General features: G+C 42.9%; 1 protein-coding gene across 5 annotated transcripts in view; it reads left to right on the forward strand.

Annotated features, from left to right (window-relative positions):
• COL12A1 (collagen type XII alpha 1 chain) overlaps positions 1 to 17,151 on the forward strand; it is a 107,567-nt gene that overhangs the window by 83,504 nt on the left and 6,912 nt on the right. For all 5 annotated transcript variants that reach the window (XM_036916189.2, XM_057494160.1, XM_036916188.2 and 2 more), the window contains 9 exons: positions 1,709 to 1,858; positions 3,224 to 3,301; positions 4,561 to 4,647; positions 6,065 to 6,118; positions 7,107 to 7,202; positions 8,403 to 8,456; positions 8,787 to 8,840; positions 12,847 to 12,900; positions 14,322 to 14,393. In XM_036916189.2, the coding sequence (XP_036772084.2) occupies positions 1,709 to 1,858; positions 3,224 to 3,301; positions 4,561 to 4,647; positions 6,065 to 6,118; positions 7,107 to 7,202; positions 8,403 to 8,456; positions 8,787 to 8,840; positions 12,847 to 12,900; positions 14,322 to 14,393 (699 nt within the window). The remainder of the gene's footprint in view (positions 1 to 1,708; positions 1,859 to 3,223; positions 3,302 to 4,560; positions 4,648 to 6,064; positions 6,119 to 7,106; positions 7,203 to 8,402; positions 8,457 to 8,786; positions 8,841 to 12,846; positions 12,901 to 14,321; positions 14,394 to 17,151) is intronic.

Genomic DNA, 17,151 nt, shown 5'->3' on the forward strand with positions numbered 1-17,151 from the left:
TGTGTATTTGTTACTGATGCAAGGATTTGAACACTCTTCCTTGACTGCCCATTCTGACTCAGGAACAGATGTTCTTCAGCCCCTGAGACAAGAATGAGCAGTATTCTGACAGCAGGAAATTAATGAAAATAATGTGCAGGAAGCTCCTGGGAGAGAAGAGAGAGGCTAACGAGCTTAAGTAGAGAATGGCGGATACCTGTGCTTCCTAAGGGTTTTCTTGAAAAGTTTCTTTGTGTTCCCATTCTAACAGATGACACAAATCCAAGTGAGAAATTCGTAAAAGGAGATCAAAGTAGAATCGAAGAGATAAAAACTTTTAGGGAATGGCAGAGCTTGAAAAGGGAGAAGAGTTGATAAGGGTGTTCCTATTATTTCTTCTGGTCTGTGACCAACAGCGTTTCATGGTAGAGACATTAAAATGCAACTAAACATTTAAAGTGCAATAAAATATTGTGCTACATTGAAGAGAATGTAGCACAATATGTTTTTAGCATGTGTTTCTTTAAGGCTAGCATTGAATGGACAAGTGTATTTGGAGTAATTTTGTTACAAATTAAATTTTGATTTTGAAATAATGTTTCTGGATATTATGATTTTTCAAGTATTTTGTATATGTTTGTCTCAGAGATTGTTCATACAAGAGCTCACAAATAAGTTTTAGCTCCTATTAGATAATAAATATCTTGGGAATGCTTGTATGATGTTCTTCCTTCATGTTCAATATGAGATGATGGATGGGGGTACATTTAAAGTTTGTTTTTGGTAAGCTATGTATCACTTATATACAAAGGCAATATGTGCTTCATATGTACCTCTTATAGACACTCTAAATTAGTGTTTTGGTGTTGATTCTATGTGGGAAAAATAATTTACTGTTTAAAAAAATCTTCCAAGACTGTCCTGATGCTTATTGACTCAAAGTATTCACGGGAGTTTCTGTTGCTTTGATCTCGGAGCCATCCTTCCAGAGCAATCAAGCGCTTGCTCGAGGATCGTGTTAAGCGGAAACCATGAGTATAATTGTAAACTCAGAGATGAACTGCAGCCACTCTTTACATTGTTGAAATGTCAATGTTTTATTAATTATCTCTACTAATAGATTTCTTAAGATTCCAAGTGTCTTCAATATCAGACAAAAACGAAAAACAAAAACAAGATTCTTTCCTTATAAGGAAACTGAATCTTGACTCTGAAGATGCCCAGAGCTGAATCTCTACCGAAGATATGCGCTAGTCCTTTACTATATTACACAACCATAAGGTGTGCAAGTTCTTTCTGACTGAGATTAGAGAAGAACAAATTAAAAATTGAAGTTAGCAAAATCAGTGGGAGACATTCAAGGCTCCTTAGTACTGAGCATGATATATTAATGATTTATTAACTCGCATTTGAATAGCTGGTCATCTACTGCATTATCCCTGCTCATCTCAGTGAGAGTACACAGGGGGAAAACAGAGATTGTGCATGTATATGTGGATGAAAGAAACTGAGACCCAGAGAGGTCAAGTGGCTCATTTAACTGGATTTTTTATCAAGTGACATTGACGTTATTACAATTGGGTTCTTGGCTTTTTAGTCCAAGACTGTTGATTTGGGATGAGAACAGCTTAACAAGCACAGTTTTTAACCTGTGATCTTAAATTTTGCGGAAGTCAGGCAATCTTTTTGGGGGTGGAAATTTTATAATAGAAACAAATGATCTTTTTAGGTTCATATCGTGGTGACCTCAAAAAGCATTAAGATATACATTGACTGCTATGAAATCATAGAAAAAGACATTAAAGAAGCTGGAAATATCACAACTGATGGTTATGAAATTCTTGGAAAACTACTTAAAGGGGAGAGGAAATCAGCTACAGTAAGTAACAGTCTTAGGATTCTCAGCGTCTTGGGTTAAAATTGAAATGGCTCCCTTAAAGCAATCAGTGAGCTCTTTTCCTCAGTTTTAAATTGTCAAATTTCTTGGTTATATTGAAATATTGGAAATGTTACATTGAGAAAATAAGTTCCTGACAGACCACAATAATGTACTTTACTGCAAGAAACAAAATAAGATGTCAGGGCACCAGGGAGCATCATGGAATCATCTTGAAACAGGATCCAGTGGGAGAGCTCAACACAAACAGTTGCCAGGAGAATCACTGAAATCTAAAAGAAGCCAGTTTCTGTTCTTCAGAGATAGGAATTGTTAATACAACTGTGTGCAAATGAGACATGAAGCCTTTGTGGACATGGCTGTGACCCTCTCCGGAGCCTGTGGTCTCTCACAGGAAGCTCTCATTTGTCTGCCTCTGAGGGAATGTCCGTTCAGTGGAGCAGCCAGCTGACCTCAATACTCACAAGCCTCACAGGCTCATCTTGGAGGCAGAGCATGCCAGCCCTGCTTGCAAGACCATCTAGCAATACAATTTTAAATCTAAGATTTTCACTGTATTAGGACAATTAAGTTCATATTAAATGTCAATCCATAATAATATTATTCTAGAAACAAAGTGAACATCTTTGGCTGCTATTATTTTTTTTTTAATTGCATTCATTTAGCTTTCTCCCATGGACAGGATTATCTTCTCTTAGATTCACAAATGAAATTTTTATTTAGCAATGTAGAAACAACTAGTGCAAATTTAATCTAATTATAATTAAAATCCAGGCTTTTTACTGAATATTGGATTTGATATGTAAATAGACAATTATATCAGGTTTCTAAAAAGATAGCTATCTCTAAACAATCTTTTCCTTTTCATCAAAAGAGTTTTATTTTTTAAATGTAGATAGAAAGTACATGTGAATTTTGAAGTTGTTGAGTGTAATCATAAAAGTTATTAGCACTAAGAATTCATGAAAAGAGGAACATCCGTTTTAGAATAAGTGAGGAGTGTTTCTTTAAATGTTATTTTTCTACAAGGGTGGACTCTTAGAAGTTGATTTAAATGTGTGTAGTCTTCGAGTTCTTCATTAAGTAAATTCTTAATTCTTAATTAAATGAAGAGATCAATATTCTCTTAAATAACACTCAATCAAACCTTTCATTTTAGCCAAGGAAGTAGTGAATCAGAAGTGGGCCTTTCACCCATGCATTTTGCTGTAATGTCCTTCTCTTTGGCATATGGTTTTATGTCCTTTCCTTATGCGTGAGAAGTTGGCCAAGGTCCCAGGGTGGAAACGTTAATACAAAGCGTTGTTCATGCATCTTTTCGCTGATGTTGCTCTTGGTTGTTTGCAGTTCCAAATCCAGAATTTTGATATCATCTGCAGCCCTGTGTGGACCAGCAGGGACAGGTGCTGTGATATTCCCTCTAGGGTAAGTAACCGGATTGGAATCCTGTCTCCCAGGAATATGGGATGTGATGCAGGTGGTCCGGGCAAGGAAGTAGCATCTGGCAACTGCGTCTCCAGGCTGAAGCCAAGGGACTCAGCTCCCACGGCTCAGGCCAGTGACCCTCCCTCAGAAGCCAGGAACACACCCGGTCACAGCTGGAAATTCTCCCTGACAGCCAGCGTGGTTGTGCACAGTCACAAAAGTCCTGCTGAGTCATTGTGTTTGATAAACCCACTTATCGCAGAGCCTTCCTATGGCCTGTGAACTATCAGCGTCTTGTGGAACAAGCCATCACCTGCATAGCTGAGGTTTATAGCAGAAACGAGCGCATTGCTCCTGAGGTGGTGGCTCCCCGCAGTGACTATAAGCAGCAGTGGTCACAGAGGTGGGCGCTGGCAGATCTGTGCGTTTTGGCAAGCAGGGAATTGCATATGACTACGGGACGGGGCATCATTTCCTCAACAGTGTTCCTGAGCACCCGCCACAAGCCGGGCCCTGTCCTGCGCGCTAGTGTTGCTGCGGGGCAGACAGAGTGCCCGGTGCAGGGCGGGGCAGGGGAGGAAAAAGTAGCAAGTAGACAAATACTGTTTAGAGTGAAAGCCCTAGGATGAGAAGGGAGTCCCAGGTAAGTGGTAGGCAGCTATGTGGGTGCCCGCCCTCCCTGCCAAGATGCAATGCAAGCAGAGACCTGAGTGAAGAGGGGCCAAGGTGGGCAATGGGGAGAAGCATTCCAGACGGGCAGAGGGGACCGGGAAGGCCCAGGGCCACAGAGGGCCGTGCATAATACCCAAGAGCCGTTCTGTGGATCCGTGGGGCTGGGCGGAGAGAACGGGAGGGGTGGTGGGCAGTGGCAAGTGGGGGGGTGCCGGGGTGCAGAACGTGTGGACCTTGTAGGCCACGGGGAGGATTTAGATCTAACCTGGATGAAATAGCCATCGATATCTGAGATACTCAACATTTCTCTACCACTGTATTAGAGAAAACTGGGTTAAATTACTTGGAGTCCTCAGGGTGGTTTTCTAACTATTTCTTTGGTTTGGGGATTTGCTAAAGTAAAGCCTAAAGATGTAAAGGAGCAGACCAAGAGCCAACATAGGAATATTTGTAATGATAACAAAAAATTATTCCTTCAAGTTGGGACACAGATTCCCTTGTGTATATCAGATAAGGAGATGTGTATAGGAGCTGGGAAGTCACTTTTACCCTCAATTCATACGTAAATATTCTTTTCACAATTTCAGAGAGACGAAGCAAAATGTGCTGCTCTTCCCAATGCTTGCACGTGTACACAGGACAGCGTCGGACCTCCAGGACCCCCGGGCCCCGCGGTAAGGAGACGTTTTTTCCCTGTTGGATCTTTGGAGTGATCATCCTTTGCCAGGAGGCAGTGCATGAAAGGCTCCCAACCACCCTTGTTTTCTGGGACGGAGCAAGCTACCCTGCAGACCGTTTTTGTAGTACATTTTGACATAGAGAGGACTGCATTAATACAGTTTGAACACACTTGAAGACATTTCTCCAGCCATGCAGGAGTGAGTGGTATTGGCTAGTAGTCAACAAAGAGCTTTTCCCTTAAACATGTGAATCTGGGTTTCCACCTGTAATCACATGGTTTAGAAAATCCCTTACACCTCCTAAAAACTTCTTGTATGTATGTTATGGAGCCATGGTTGAAAGACTGACCCAAGGGCAACTTGCTGGGAACCTAGGACACCTGTACCTTACGTAGCAGACGTATCGTGACAGTGGCACAGAAAAGGCTAATTTACATATGTGACAGTATCGTGAAGTCTGGATGGAAGTACTGGGGTTTCGAGTAAGCTCAGTGAGGAGACTCTGACGAGGTCTGTTCATGGAGGGGAGGAGGCCAGAAAATGCGAGGCGGCACCTTGCTGATCGGCAGCAATAAATCTCATTAGCCATTGTGGAATCTGACTTAGTTACGCCAACATCTGGCCTGAGCTATTTTTGCAGAATGTAAGTGATACCCCTAAACCCTTTTGGCATCTTTTAAGAAAGTGTTTAATTAGCATAGGAACAGCTTAGAGATTCTCAGAACATCAAATTTTACAAGGGTCATAACAAATAATATGAATTGATTTCAGGTTAATTACAAATCAGCTCCTCATAGACAAAATCAAAATGTCACTGGCATTATCACCATTTATTTTTTATTAACAGGGACTTACCTGATTTATATTTGTAATCATAACATTATATCCTGGATAGAACTTGGATGTTTTTGAGAAGCAGGGATTTTCTTCCTCTGTCTGAGATAACATTGGATACTATTATCATATTTCCTTTTTTTTCACTGGTCTCTGAATTCCTGTTACTAACCTACATGTTCTAAGATTCTGAGAGAGTCAAGATACTCTTCTTTTATTATTTATTAGTATTTATTATTTTCCCTGAAGAATGCATTCATATAATTCCAAAGTAGATTTTTCTCTTTATTTGTCATGCTTGCCTTTTCAGTAAGCCTCCTATTTTCAAAGGAACTTCAAAATTTGCTAACAAGAAAGTTCAGAATGTAAAAATGAGACACTTTGAATGTACAAAGTTTTGAGATTCTCCTTCCTCATGTATCTGTATGATATGAAATATCTGCTTGAGTATTTTGTAAGTAACTGTGGAAGTATTGATTGTCAGGAGAACGCACTGCTTCTAGAAGCAACTTGTGTGCATCGTCTTCTTCGTACTTGCCTATGTTCCCCCTAAAAATGTGCTCTCTTTGTATTTTAGGGAGGACCTGGTGCTAAAGGTCCCAGAGGTGAAAGAGGTACCAGCGGGGCAGTTGTAAGTACTTCTTAGAGCACAGTCACAGGTGCATCAACGTGTTGAAGTCTGGTTGTTCAGATTTCTACCGAGGGGTCTGTGACCTTGACTGCCTTGGTTCATTACCACCGTCTCATCGCTGGATGTCAAAGTGATGGGTTAGACTAGCCACAGAGGGAAACGTACAGGGCATCTCACTGCCCTAGAAACTCACATGGGAAATCGCAGAAGAACCTGAGGGCTCTGTTATAGCCTGAGGAAGTGGGGGGACCTGGCCACAGTCCAAAGACCCCGCAGGGCGCGGAGTCCCCGAGAGCTGGAGAGGGCTGGGCCTCAGGGAACGTGCTGAGAGGCCACGCATGTGGTCACTGGGGGTCACCGGCCCCTTCTCCCAGTTCCATACCAGTCTTCCGTAAAACATCTCCTGCTTCCTAGGGGAACGCATTGTGAAGAAAATGTGTAGTTTTGTCTTCATGATAACTAACCCAGTTAGGAAGGGAAAGCTGGGATGCTAACCCAGGTCTGACTCCAGGTTTATGTCTTTTCTATTAGACACATTCAGAGAAGCTCCAGCAGAGAGCATCTGCTCAGTGGATATCTGTTCTTTCCTTGGTTTATATGTGTTTGTCCCAGAAAGAAGCCCAAGTCTAAGCTAGCTTAAAATAAATTAAATCCAATGAAATTTGAGCTTTGATTTCATATGAATCTATGAACATAAATTTATGAGCATATTATTTTCAATGCATTTTACGTTTAAAATTTTCTAAGAGGACTTTTGGAAATTTAAATGCTCTTATGAATTTATTGCACTTCCCACTTGTCCTTTTAATGAGTAGTAGAGGGAAGAAGGGAATGATATGAATAAATACTTCTGTAGATGTAGAGCTGTCTAGAATGTTGGCAAAGATTATATGACTGGTGTTTTGGAGGGATGCAGACAAGTTTCTAACTGGATGTTAGCTCTGGAGGATCATTCTGTGACTTTGTGGTTGTTTCTTCTGTGTTTTAGGGGCCGCCTGGCCCTCGTGGAGATACAGGCCCTCCAGGCCCCCAGGGTCCACCAGGCCCCCAGGGACCCAATGGACTCTCTATTCCGGGAGAACAAGTAAGCACAAAGGCTTTTTGTATTCAGTGAGGATCGGGGATTAACACTGAGTTTAATTGGAACATTTAAAAATGTATTTTGCTAAACTCAAATGTTTTTTCAGATAATTCAACAAAGCTAGTCATTGAGATGACTTCCTATGACTATAATCTCAGATATGGAAATAGTGTATGTTAAAGTATATGACTATGTAGAAAAAATTATTGCTACTTCTTTGAACTGTAAAGAATTTTTAAAAAGTAAGTTGTGAATAGATCCTTCCACATCCTGAAAGCTTTGAATCTGCTTTAAATCTGTGGCAGCCCAGGGGCCCTTTTCTAATGTTTATGACCTCAAGACAAGCTTGCATTATTTGTCCAGGTCACCACTTCTTTAAAATGTTTTAAATAGAATGTTTACTTTTTGTTTCAAATGCTAATCTGAACTTATAAAAAGTTTTATCTTTTAAAGCTCATATTTTATTTAACCACTACCTTTTCTTCTACACGTTAAGATCAAACAAACATGGATGTGAATGAGACTATAACTGCGTAGTTTTAAGTTTAAGCCTAAACTCTGAGATGCCATTGTATTGGATAGGTAAAGTTCAGGGGGATTTAGAGGAAAACATAATCTATATCGGACGTAGTCATAAGTAAGACGTGAAGGAACAGGGCTTTCTTGCTCAAAAGGGTCAAATGCCTCTGCTTTTACCTTCTTATGTCTAAAAGGAAGTTTCAGGAACTTTGATGTTTTCTTCCTACTATTAAAGCAAGCTTATCAGTTTTAATTAATTCAGCTTTGTCTTTGTACCAAGTATCATCTGGCATGTAGTTCTGAAGACCAACGTGGTATCACATTTCATTGACTCGCTTCCTATTAAAATTAGTGCCCAAATAAACATATTAAATAAATTTTAAAAAAGCATTTCCTTCAAACTTTACCCCTATGAGAATCCCTTACGTTAAACTGTGCTCTTTGAAAGTAGGTATATAATCCCATAATTATATAAAATCATTAAGTCACATTGTAAGTGGAAATTGTACCACTGGGCGTTTCTAAGAAGTGAGCGTCCATCCAAGAAAATGATCCACCCCTCACCCTCCACCAATCCGGTGCCGTCGGGTCCGTGACGTCACGGAGCCTCCCGAAGTGACTCACGTCTCCCTTCTCCCTTAATCCCCGTGCGGCGCCGCGAACGGTCTCCGCTGCCTGCCCCAGGGCCGCCAAGGGACCAAAGGCGATGCCGGAGAGCCAGGACCGCCCGGCCGAGCCGTGAGTTGCCCCCCAGTTGCTCCTTTGGCTTGTCAAGCGCTGTTCGGAAAGCTGCCTTTGCAGCGCCCAGAAGGCGCGTGGCTGACCTGGCTGCGCGCTCCCCACTGTCTGTGCGCGGTCCGCACGTCTGTGCTGTTCAGTTCAGGCGTCTGCTGGCTGGCTGAACGTCTGCTGTGCGGCCGGCGTGCTCCCGGCCTTTTTTTCTGTCTCTTTTCAGAGCCCCTGAACTAACTTCTCTTTCTCCCCTTTTGCAAATACTTTGAAGACTAACAAGTGTCCTCCCATGCAGGAAGTCTGTCAGCGTCTCACTGTTCGTCTCCTTTTGTGTAGGGAACCCCGGGATTGCCTGGCCCACCAGGGCCCATGGGACCTCCAGGAGACAGGGTGAGTTTTCTCGAGCAGCCTTTAATGATATTGGAGATGGTACCACATTGTTGCCTGTTAATCAAGAACCCTCCCCAATTCCGGCTGCATGGCTGAAATGCAGAGTTCACGTATCCTGTGGAAAGCTGGAAAACTGTTATCAGCAGATCATCCGACACCAGATCAGTCTCAAGGTCAATAAAACAAAACCGGGGACTCTAGGAGAGACCTTGAAATTTTGATCTGGAGAAAAATTTTCTGTTGTGTCACACTAAAAAAAAGTCCATAAAAAGAATTTTAGCTGATTGCAGAGAGATTCAAGAATACTAGGAAATTGCTTTAACTCCTAAATACAGTCTTTGTTATGAGGCAGGTTGATGTAACAATGAGACTAGCCTCGGTTTCCATGGCACTTGTGGGGAAGTCAGGGTGTCTTTCCTACACGTTCAGAACCCAAACGCGAGGTTCAGGCCCTGAAGGCGGCCAGACCGCTGGGGTCTGGCAGGGACTGTGTTCATTCGTGGCAGCTTTCCAGCCTTGCCCTTCACTTACGATAAAATCAGTGCAGGAAGACCCAACCTTTTCTTCGACAAGTAAATGAGAAGCTTGGTGAACATGGCCTCTGTGCTATTTAACTTTACAGAGATGTTTGATTTCATAGGAAGCTTGGGAGGCTTTGAGAAGAGATTTTGGAGTTTCTCAGAACCCAAGACTCATGATTTTTGAGCATCTTATGGTTCAGACAGCAGTGTTCTGTGCTCTGACTTGACAGTCCAGTGAAAACATCCAATGGGTTGCAGGGTCTGGGAGGGCCAGCCCTGTCGTGGTGTCACGATGCACGTGGTTTGTTGACCTCAGTACCTCTAAGACACCACTGGGCACAGAGGCGGGTCACTGAGATGAGCAGAGATCTGCCCAGATAGTACCGAATGGTGCGTGAGAGGCCAGGGAGCTCTTTTGCCTGTAGGCCTGCCTCTCAGTTTGGGAGAAGCGTTCTCTGGGAGCCTGGTACCTGGGGTGATGATATGTAGTCTTCTGACTCCTTTAATATGGGCACTGCAGTTGTTTTGAATCCTTATTTCACACTAAAGGACAATAATGAGATTGAAAAGCTGACAAGGCATCAAGTAGAAACCAACCAACCGCTGCGGTCCTGAAGTGATGGTGGGCAGCCCACTCCGCCACTGTGGGAGCCCTGTTGGGCCCACCCTGCCTTCCTGCACACGCGGCTTCACGGGCAGGGGCTCCGGGTGGACGCGGCAGGCACCTGGCGCACATCCCATCAGCTTGCTCCTCCTGCACAGCAGCCGGAGTCCGTCTCCACCATCACTTCCCCTCTGAGAGGAGGGACTGGAAAGGACTGTGTTTTTCCCTCGCAGATTCTAATCTGTGAGCCCAGCTCTGTGGTAAGGCCCCCCAGGCCCCCCGGGTTGAGGGTGAGGCAACCAGGAAATCACCCCCTCTCCCCCTCACAGCCTTGTCCCCCTTCCCACCACTACTGCTGAAAGTGGGGCCACAGCTGATGGGACAGAACCAAATCTGGGAAGTTAGGTAGACTTTGGGTACAGGCATCTCAGCTGAAAAAAAGAAAAAGAAAGAAAGAAACTTGAGCCCTGTGGTGGAAGAGAAGAGAAGCAAGCTCAGGAGAGGAAGCCCAGCGGCCGCGGTGGGGAAGGAGGCCTGTCCCCGGGATGGAGGCCATGGGCACAGGATGCCTGGCGTGACTGCAGCACAGGCGGATCTCAGTGAGGCAGGCTGTGGGGGCTGGGAAGTGACGGAAGAACCACAGGTGCTGGTGTCCAGTAAGTGTGTGTCAGGAAACAACCACACGTCTTCGCAGCCGTCCTGACGTGGGGGAGGGAGGGAAGCAGCCCTGATGGCTACCGCTTTGCAAATGGGGAATAAAACAGGTTACAGCACAGAGTCCTGCAGATGGCTCAGGGATGGAGCACCTCTGAGGACGTCAGAACAAAATCCTCTTAACCTTGGCTTAGGTACATGCTTCTTCCGGAAAGAAATGGTTGCTCAGACTTAAGTGTCCATTGACAGATGAGCGGATATAGAAAATGCGATATGTATGTAAAATGGAATATTATTCAGGTACTTAAGTATAGTATATATATATATATATATATATAATGGATAATATATAGCATATATATATATATATGTATGTATGTATAATGAATGCATATAATGGAATACTATTCAGCATTAAAAAAAGAAGAGCTGTCATTTGTAGTGACATGGATGAGCCTTGAGCCCGGAGGGCATTATGCTGAATGAAATAAGGCAAGCACAGAAAGATAAATACTGGGTGCTCTGACTTCTGTATGGAATCTAAAAGAAGCTGAGCTGATGGAAGCGGAGAGCAGAGTGGTGGCCTGACAGTGGCCGGGCTGGGGAGAGGGGAAATCGGACATGTTGGTCGGAAGGCACAGAGTTTCAGGTATGTGGGGTGAATAAGTTCTGGAGCGTGGTGATGATAGTTAATTATGCTGTATTGTTTATCCTTGAAATTTGCTAACCGAGTAGGTCTTAAGTGTTCTCATCACACTCAAGAAAATGATAACTATAGGAGGTAATGGGTGTGTCAATCATTTTGATTTTGGTAATCATTTCACAATGTATATGCATGTCACAATACCGCATCATACAACATAAATATATACAATTTTTATTTGTCAATTATGCCTCAATGAAGCTGGGATAAAAGAGAAAATGGTTGATTAGGAAGGTTTTAGACTGACTGAAGGAGAATTATTCATAAATATGATACTTACCCAAAGAAAAAGAAGCAAAGAATGTCCTATATAGCAGTAGGAGAAATTTAATGGAAGAAATGCCAAACTGTCCAAGCCATACTCCCAGAGAGCATTTTTACTTCTCAAGTGGCTCTCAAGGGCAATGTTGATATTACATCAGATGTACTTGGAATAAATTTTTTGTTAAGCAGGCTTAGATCATCCAGAAAACAATCTGCAATCTTGATAAGCTTCTGAAAACAAACAAACAAACCTGGGGGGTGGGGTAGAATATTTCTAACACAATTCTGAAGAAATAATTTAAACTTCCTCTGTTGTAAAACCAATGAAAGTATGGATACTTAAAGCAGGCAGTGATCCAATTGTCCTTAATTTTTGCTAGAATCCAAGAATATGGATGAAATTATCACTCATATTCTCTGCAGAAAATGGGACAAAAACCTCTCTTGACAAAGGAATGCAACAACCGTAAAAAATGACTGACTCTGAAATCCTCTGCTGGGTTTCAGAGATCTGCTGCTGGGACGAAAGCTAACCTAAGCCCGGGCAGGTCAAGGGCACCGGGCGGAGATGGGTGGGGAGATGCGCTGTGCCACCCAGCCCGACACTGACACAGCTCTGGCTTTTCCAGTGCGATAAGAAGGCAGGAGCCACTAAAAAACTAACCTAGGATTCAGTTTCCTTTCTTTCAAATGGAGGGTGGCCAATATGCTTCCCTGTCTTATGGGGGTGCGGGGGGGAGAAGCCCCTGGGAATGGAGACTTCAGCAGCCCTGCCCTGGAAGTCTAGCCACTGCTTAGGAGGTGGGGAAGGGAATTTGCCCCTCAGTGGCTGGCCTTTCCTTCATGTATGATGATACCGCCGCTTTTCTCAGCCACATTCCTCTCATCCCACACCAGTTTGTAGACATTTGCTGTCAGTAGAAAGGGTTGGCCTTCTCTAACCTTTATGCTCTTATGAAAGCAAAAGCTGATATCTTCATAAAAGCAATTCACCTTCTTGGGAGAAGATGGGTTTGACTCTTAAAATGATTGCATTTATAACTGCGTAAATTAATAAGTATAGAAATTATTCAGTAGAAGTCATAAATTGGAAAGCATTTTTTTGTGTGTGTGTATTTGTTGAAAGTTCACCTGCAATTGTGTTAAATCCTCACTCTTAGCAACCAGTATAGCATCTTTCTTTTTTGCTTGGTCATAATTTCACTAATGCATAATGGTCATAATTTCACTAATGCATAATTAATTTCATTTTTACAACAGGGCTTTACTGGAAAAGATGGTGCAATGGGACCCAGGGGTCCCCCCGGGCCACCGGTAAGAATGGAGTGGGTTGCGTCGTGGACTCCCTGCCCCACGCCCCCATCCCGGTTAGCCAGGGAGAAGCCTGGTAACCTGGCCCCGGAGGCACAGTCCGTCTGTTCTGTGGGGGACACTGTCCCAGGGAGCTGTTTGTTTTTGTTTCTCTAAATTGGAATGGACTAGAGAAAACAGATGTGTTTAAATACAGTGTCTTTCTGTTTAATCAAGTTGTGTTTGAAAAATAGAAAAATATCCCCAACTCACTTGGCCACCAGCCGGTCAGCACCCCAGCTCCTTCCATCCCTGCTTTGAGTAGTGGAGTTTTATAACTTTACTGGTTACTTCCTATTCTAGAATTTTAAGATTCTGTGGCCCATGATATCTGAATTTTACAGATATTTATTACTGAGCAGCTTTCAGTCATTCTGAGGAAGTATTAGCCAAGTAGGTATAGATAATATCTTTGGGGAAAAAAATGAAGCCAATGATTTGAAAGTGGCCACCCGTGTAATCTCTGTCCAGATGAGGCCAAAGTTAAATTGTTTGAGATGATGGATGCCCTTCATGTCTCATGGCGGAATATGAAGACTCAAGAGCATATGTTAAAATAAGTTTATGATTTATGTTTAATATGTATGTTCTCAGGTAGAGTTTAAATGTACAGTAAATTTCCATTTTAAGTATTTATGACAAAGCTTAAAATTTGCACAAATAATTGAAGTAAAGGATTGCTTTAAAAAATCAGATGATTCCATTTTGAGGTAATTTTAGGCCTTAGGACATAATGTATTGACGAGCAGATACTACAAATGGTCTAATAAAAAATAAGGCTAAAATGACTCAAAGCTGTGTTAAAAGCAACAGGAAGAAAGCCTCATGGTTTTGCTGGGGGGTGGGTGCTGGTATGATGGGACAGCTTGGAGGTGTGGAGAACCATACCAAAGAAAAAGTGAATGTCCAGGCTCCACGGACACAGGAGGACTCTGCCGCCCTGGTGCCCAGGATGGCGCCAGACAGCTACCACCGTGATTTCCTCTCCAGCCAGAGTGATCTCTCCTGTCTTGATAGGTTTCTGGTTTGGTAATGGAAATAAACTAGAAAGCAGGAATTGGTAACCAATTTACTGGGGTCACAGTTTGTGAATTGTGAAATTGGTTATATATATATATATATATGTATATATATATATATATTTTTTTTTTTCTCAAATGGTCTGAAAATACATTTTAGAACTATACAGTCCATAAGGATTGAACAGGAACTTTCAAGATTTTTTTCCTTCATGTTACTTTAAAATTGGATTTTACTCTTCCTTAATATGGGAGTATCTGCTATTTCTTACAAAAGCTTTTAAACTGGCCCCTCTCTGCAAAGTGGCTCCCCATGAGATTCTTCTTGCACCATAACACACCCGTTCTTGCCCTGTGTGTTTGCAGGGGAGCCCAGGCCCACCAGGAGTCACCGGGCCGAGTGGGAAGCCAGGAAAACCCGGGGACCACGGCAGACCTGTGAGTGGACTTTGTGCGACCAGAGTCATTTCACTGTGGTCATAAATAATGAGGGGGCTTCCAGGCTTTGGCACAGTTATGTTATCTCTGCTGCAATGTGTTTTTGAAGCATTTGCTGAAATGATGCTAAAGCCCTGGATTTAACATGGTACTCATTCTAAAGTTTTCCTCTCTGAGTTATAATATTCTGGGATGAAAATTGTGGTCATAGAGTTTCTTTAAAAGGAGAATGGGATTAAGAGCCAAGGCACATATTTCTACACTGTATAAACACTCAGAGCTGGGTCAGCAGAAGGATTTTTTTCTATTTAGGAGTGGTATGCTGCTTGAGATAGAAAAAGTACATGGTGGTGGTGCATGGCCTCCGCTCTGCTCTGTGGATATTAACCCTTTTCCAGCCAGCCACGCAATTTGCTCTTTTCTCTGTCGTGAGGATGTTGGGACATGTGGTTCCAGAATTAAAAGGATTTTTCTCATCTACGATGTTACTTTTTCATATTGTCCTGCTCCAATTTATACCCGGTTTAATGGGTATAAATTTAGTCAGATATTTTGGTTAATATAATAGTTGAGATGGCATTACACATATCTGGTATTTTCAAACTAGGATCTCTAAAACTGAATTTGAAGTTCCTAAAATATCCAGCAATGTTTGTAATGATTGTTGAAGTTCATAGTTTTCTTTATAAGCTCTTCTTTATTTGTACAAAGCATGAATTTATGTTAGCAAGTTTTTATTTTGGTCTGAGTAGAATTCTGAAATATAAAAATTTATCTTAAGGATAATTAAGTCCAACTATTAGCAATGACACAAATCTATCAGGACTGTTTTTCTGTACAGAATTTCTCTAAAGTATTGTCCAAGTTACATAAAACCAATTAAAAATTTTTTTAATGTCAAACCAATTGAGAGTGGAATCTCTCTGTGCCATGGCCTGCCTTCTGTGTTTACATAAAATTAAGCAAGCAGCATAAAGGTGGAGGGACTCCTGATGTGCTTTATGACCCGTGTGTGCCCTGGCATGCGAATTTATTACTCTTTTCCTCAATCATGGTGGAGACTTCACAAGAACAGTTAAACTCTTCTACCCATTCAGAATTCTATTTTATTGGATTTTTCCATGTAAGAATATTACTGATGATCGGTGGCTACAGCCAGAAACCTGAAAGAAGCTTCTGCTTCCTTTATTTGAAATGTGATCTCTAGACACAAGCAATAAAGATGATTTCTACAAATCAGATACACCAGAACAGTCTCAGAGTGGCAGTAAATTAAAAAACCATACCAGGAGCAATCTCAAAGTAGCAGTAAATGTAAAAAAAGAATTCCCTACCATTTACAAAAGGCTATAAACTAAATAATAGCATTTCTGTTAAGAGAAGGCAGAGCCAAAGTCCTGATTTCTTAGGCGTATAAATTGGTAACGTTTCTTTGGATCTTATCTACCCCCTTTCTTCCCTCTGTCTTGTTCATCCTTCTAAGGCGGCAAGTTGCCCCTCCTGTCCTGCCCTATTCTATGCCACTGTTAATTTCCAAGTCTCATGCTAGCAGGTGGGTGTGTCAGGGTCTCTGCTGCAGAGCTCAGCTCAGTCACTGTCAGCTTAGGTCCTTAGCTCCTGCGACTAGTCGCTGCCTTGCTGCTCTGACGACTCTGATGTTACCATAAGCGCTGTACTCAGGAGCTGCCTGTGGGATATTTGCATCCATTTACTCAGTACCTCTCCATGCTAGTCAGAGACTTCAGAGGCAGCAGTGAACAAGCCCTTGCCCTCATGGAGAGGCCAGCAGGGGACGAAGACCAAGATCATACACAAACAGGGTGGTGATGAGTGACACGAGGAAAAGGCGACTGAGCACAGTGTTTGGGAGGGACTACGGTGGGGGAGAGGTGGCTGCTCCAGATGCAGTGGCCAGGGGCCTGAGGAGGTGACGCTGCAACGGAGGGGGACAGCAGGCTGTCGGAAGGGCTGCGGAAGGAGTGCAGGCGGTGGGAACATCATGAGCAAAGCCCTGAGTCAGGACTGAGTGTGGCATGTGAGAGCAGAGGGGCCTGGGGGCCAGCGGGAAGGCGGGGGGGAGGGAGGAATCAAAAGGAGGTCAGGGAGTGCGCACGGGGGCCTGTGGACCAGCCGGCCCATGAGAAGGAATTCTCACTTTATTCTATGTGTGGTGGGAAGCCCGTGGATGACATCTAATTTTCCTTCTAAAACCATCCCTCTGGCTTCTGTGTGGAGACTGGACTCTAAAGAAGCAAAACGGGCAGCAGGAAGACCAGTGAGGGCACTGACTGCAGGATTCAGGAAAAAGCCTGGGAGACTCTAAGAAGTGGCTCAGTTTGCGATGTTATCTGAACTCCACACTTGTCAAGGGTTGGATGTCCTTTTCATGATAGTAGTTGGTAGCCTGGAAACATATCACTGGAAGACAAAAACTTCTTGCACCATAAGGAAAACTTTTTCCAAGATCTGGTCCTGGCCAGTGAAAGGCCTGACAGAGAACAGACAAATATTCTGTGGTTGCATTTGGATGCGGGATCACCATTTGGACTGAGTTATTTAATAAGGGAGACACGTGGTTCCTTTTATACCCAGTGCACAAAAAATCACTAGAAGAAGTCAGAGAAACATATTTAGTTAGGAAATTGACACAAAACCCACTGGTTCTTAACTAGAACTAAACCAAGATGAACTTTATGGCCACCCAGCCGAGCTACCCAGCCATGGTCATGTGAAGGAAAGGATAATGCTACCAAGGGCA

Source organism: Manis pentadactyla, chromosome 16, assembly GCF_030020395.1.
Source record: "Manis pentadactyla isolate mManPen7 chromosome 16, mManPen7.hap1, whole genome shotgun sequence".
NCBI classification, from domain to species: domain Eukaryota; kingdom Metazoa; phylum Chordata; class Mammalia; order Pholidota; family Manidae; genus Manis; species Manis pentadactyla.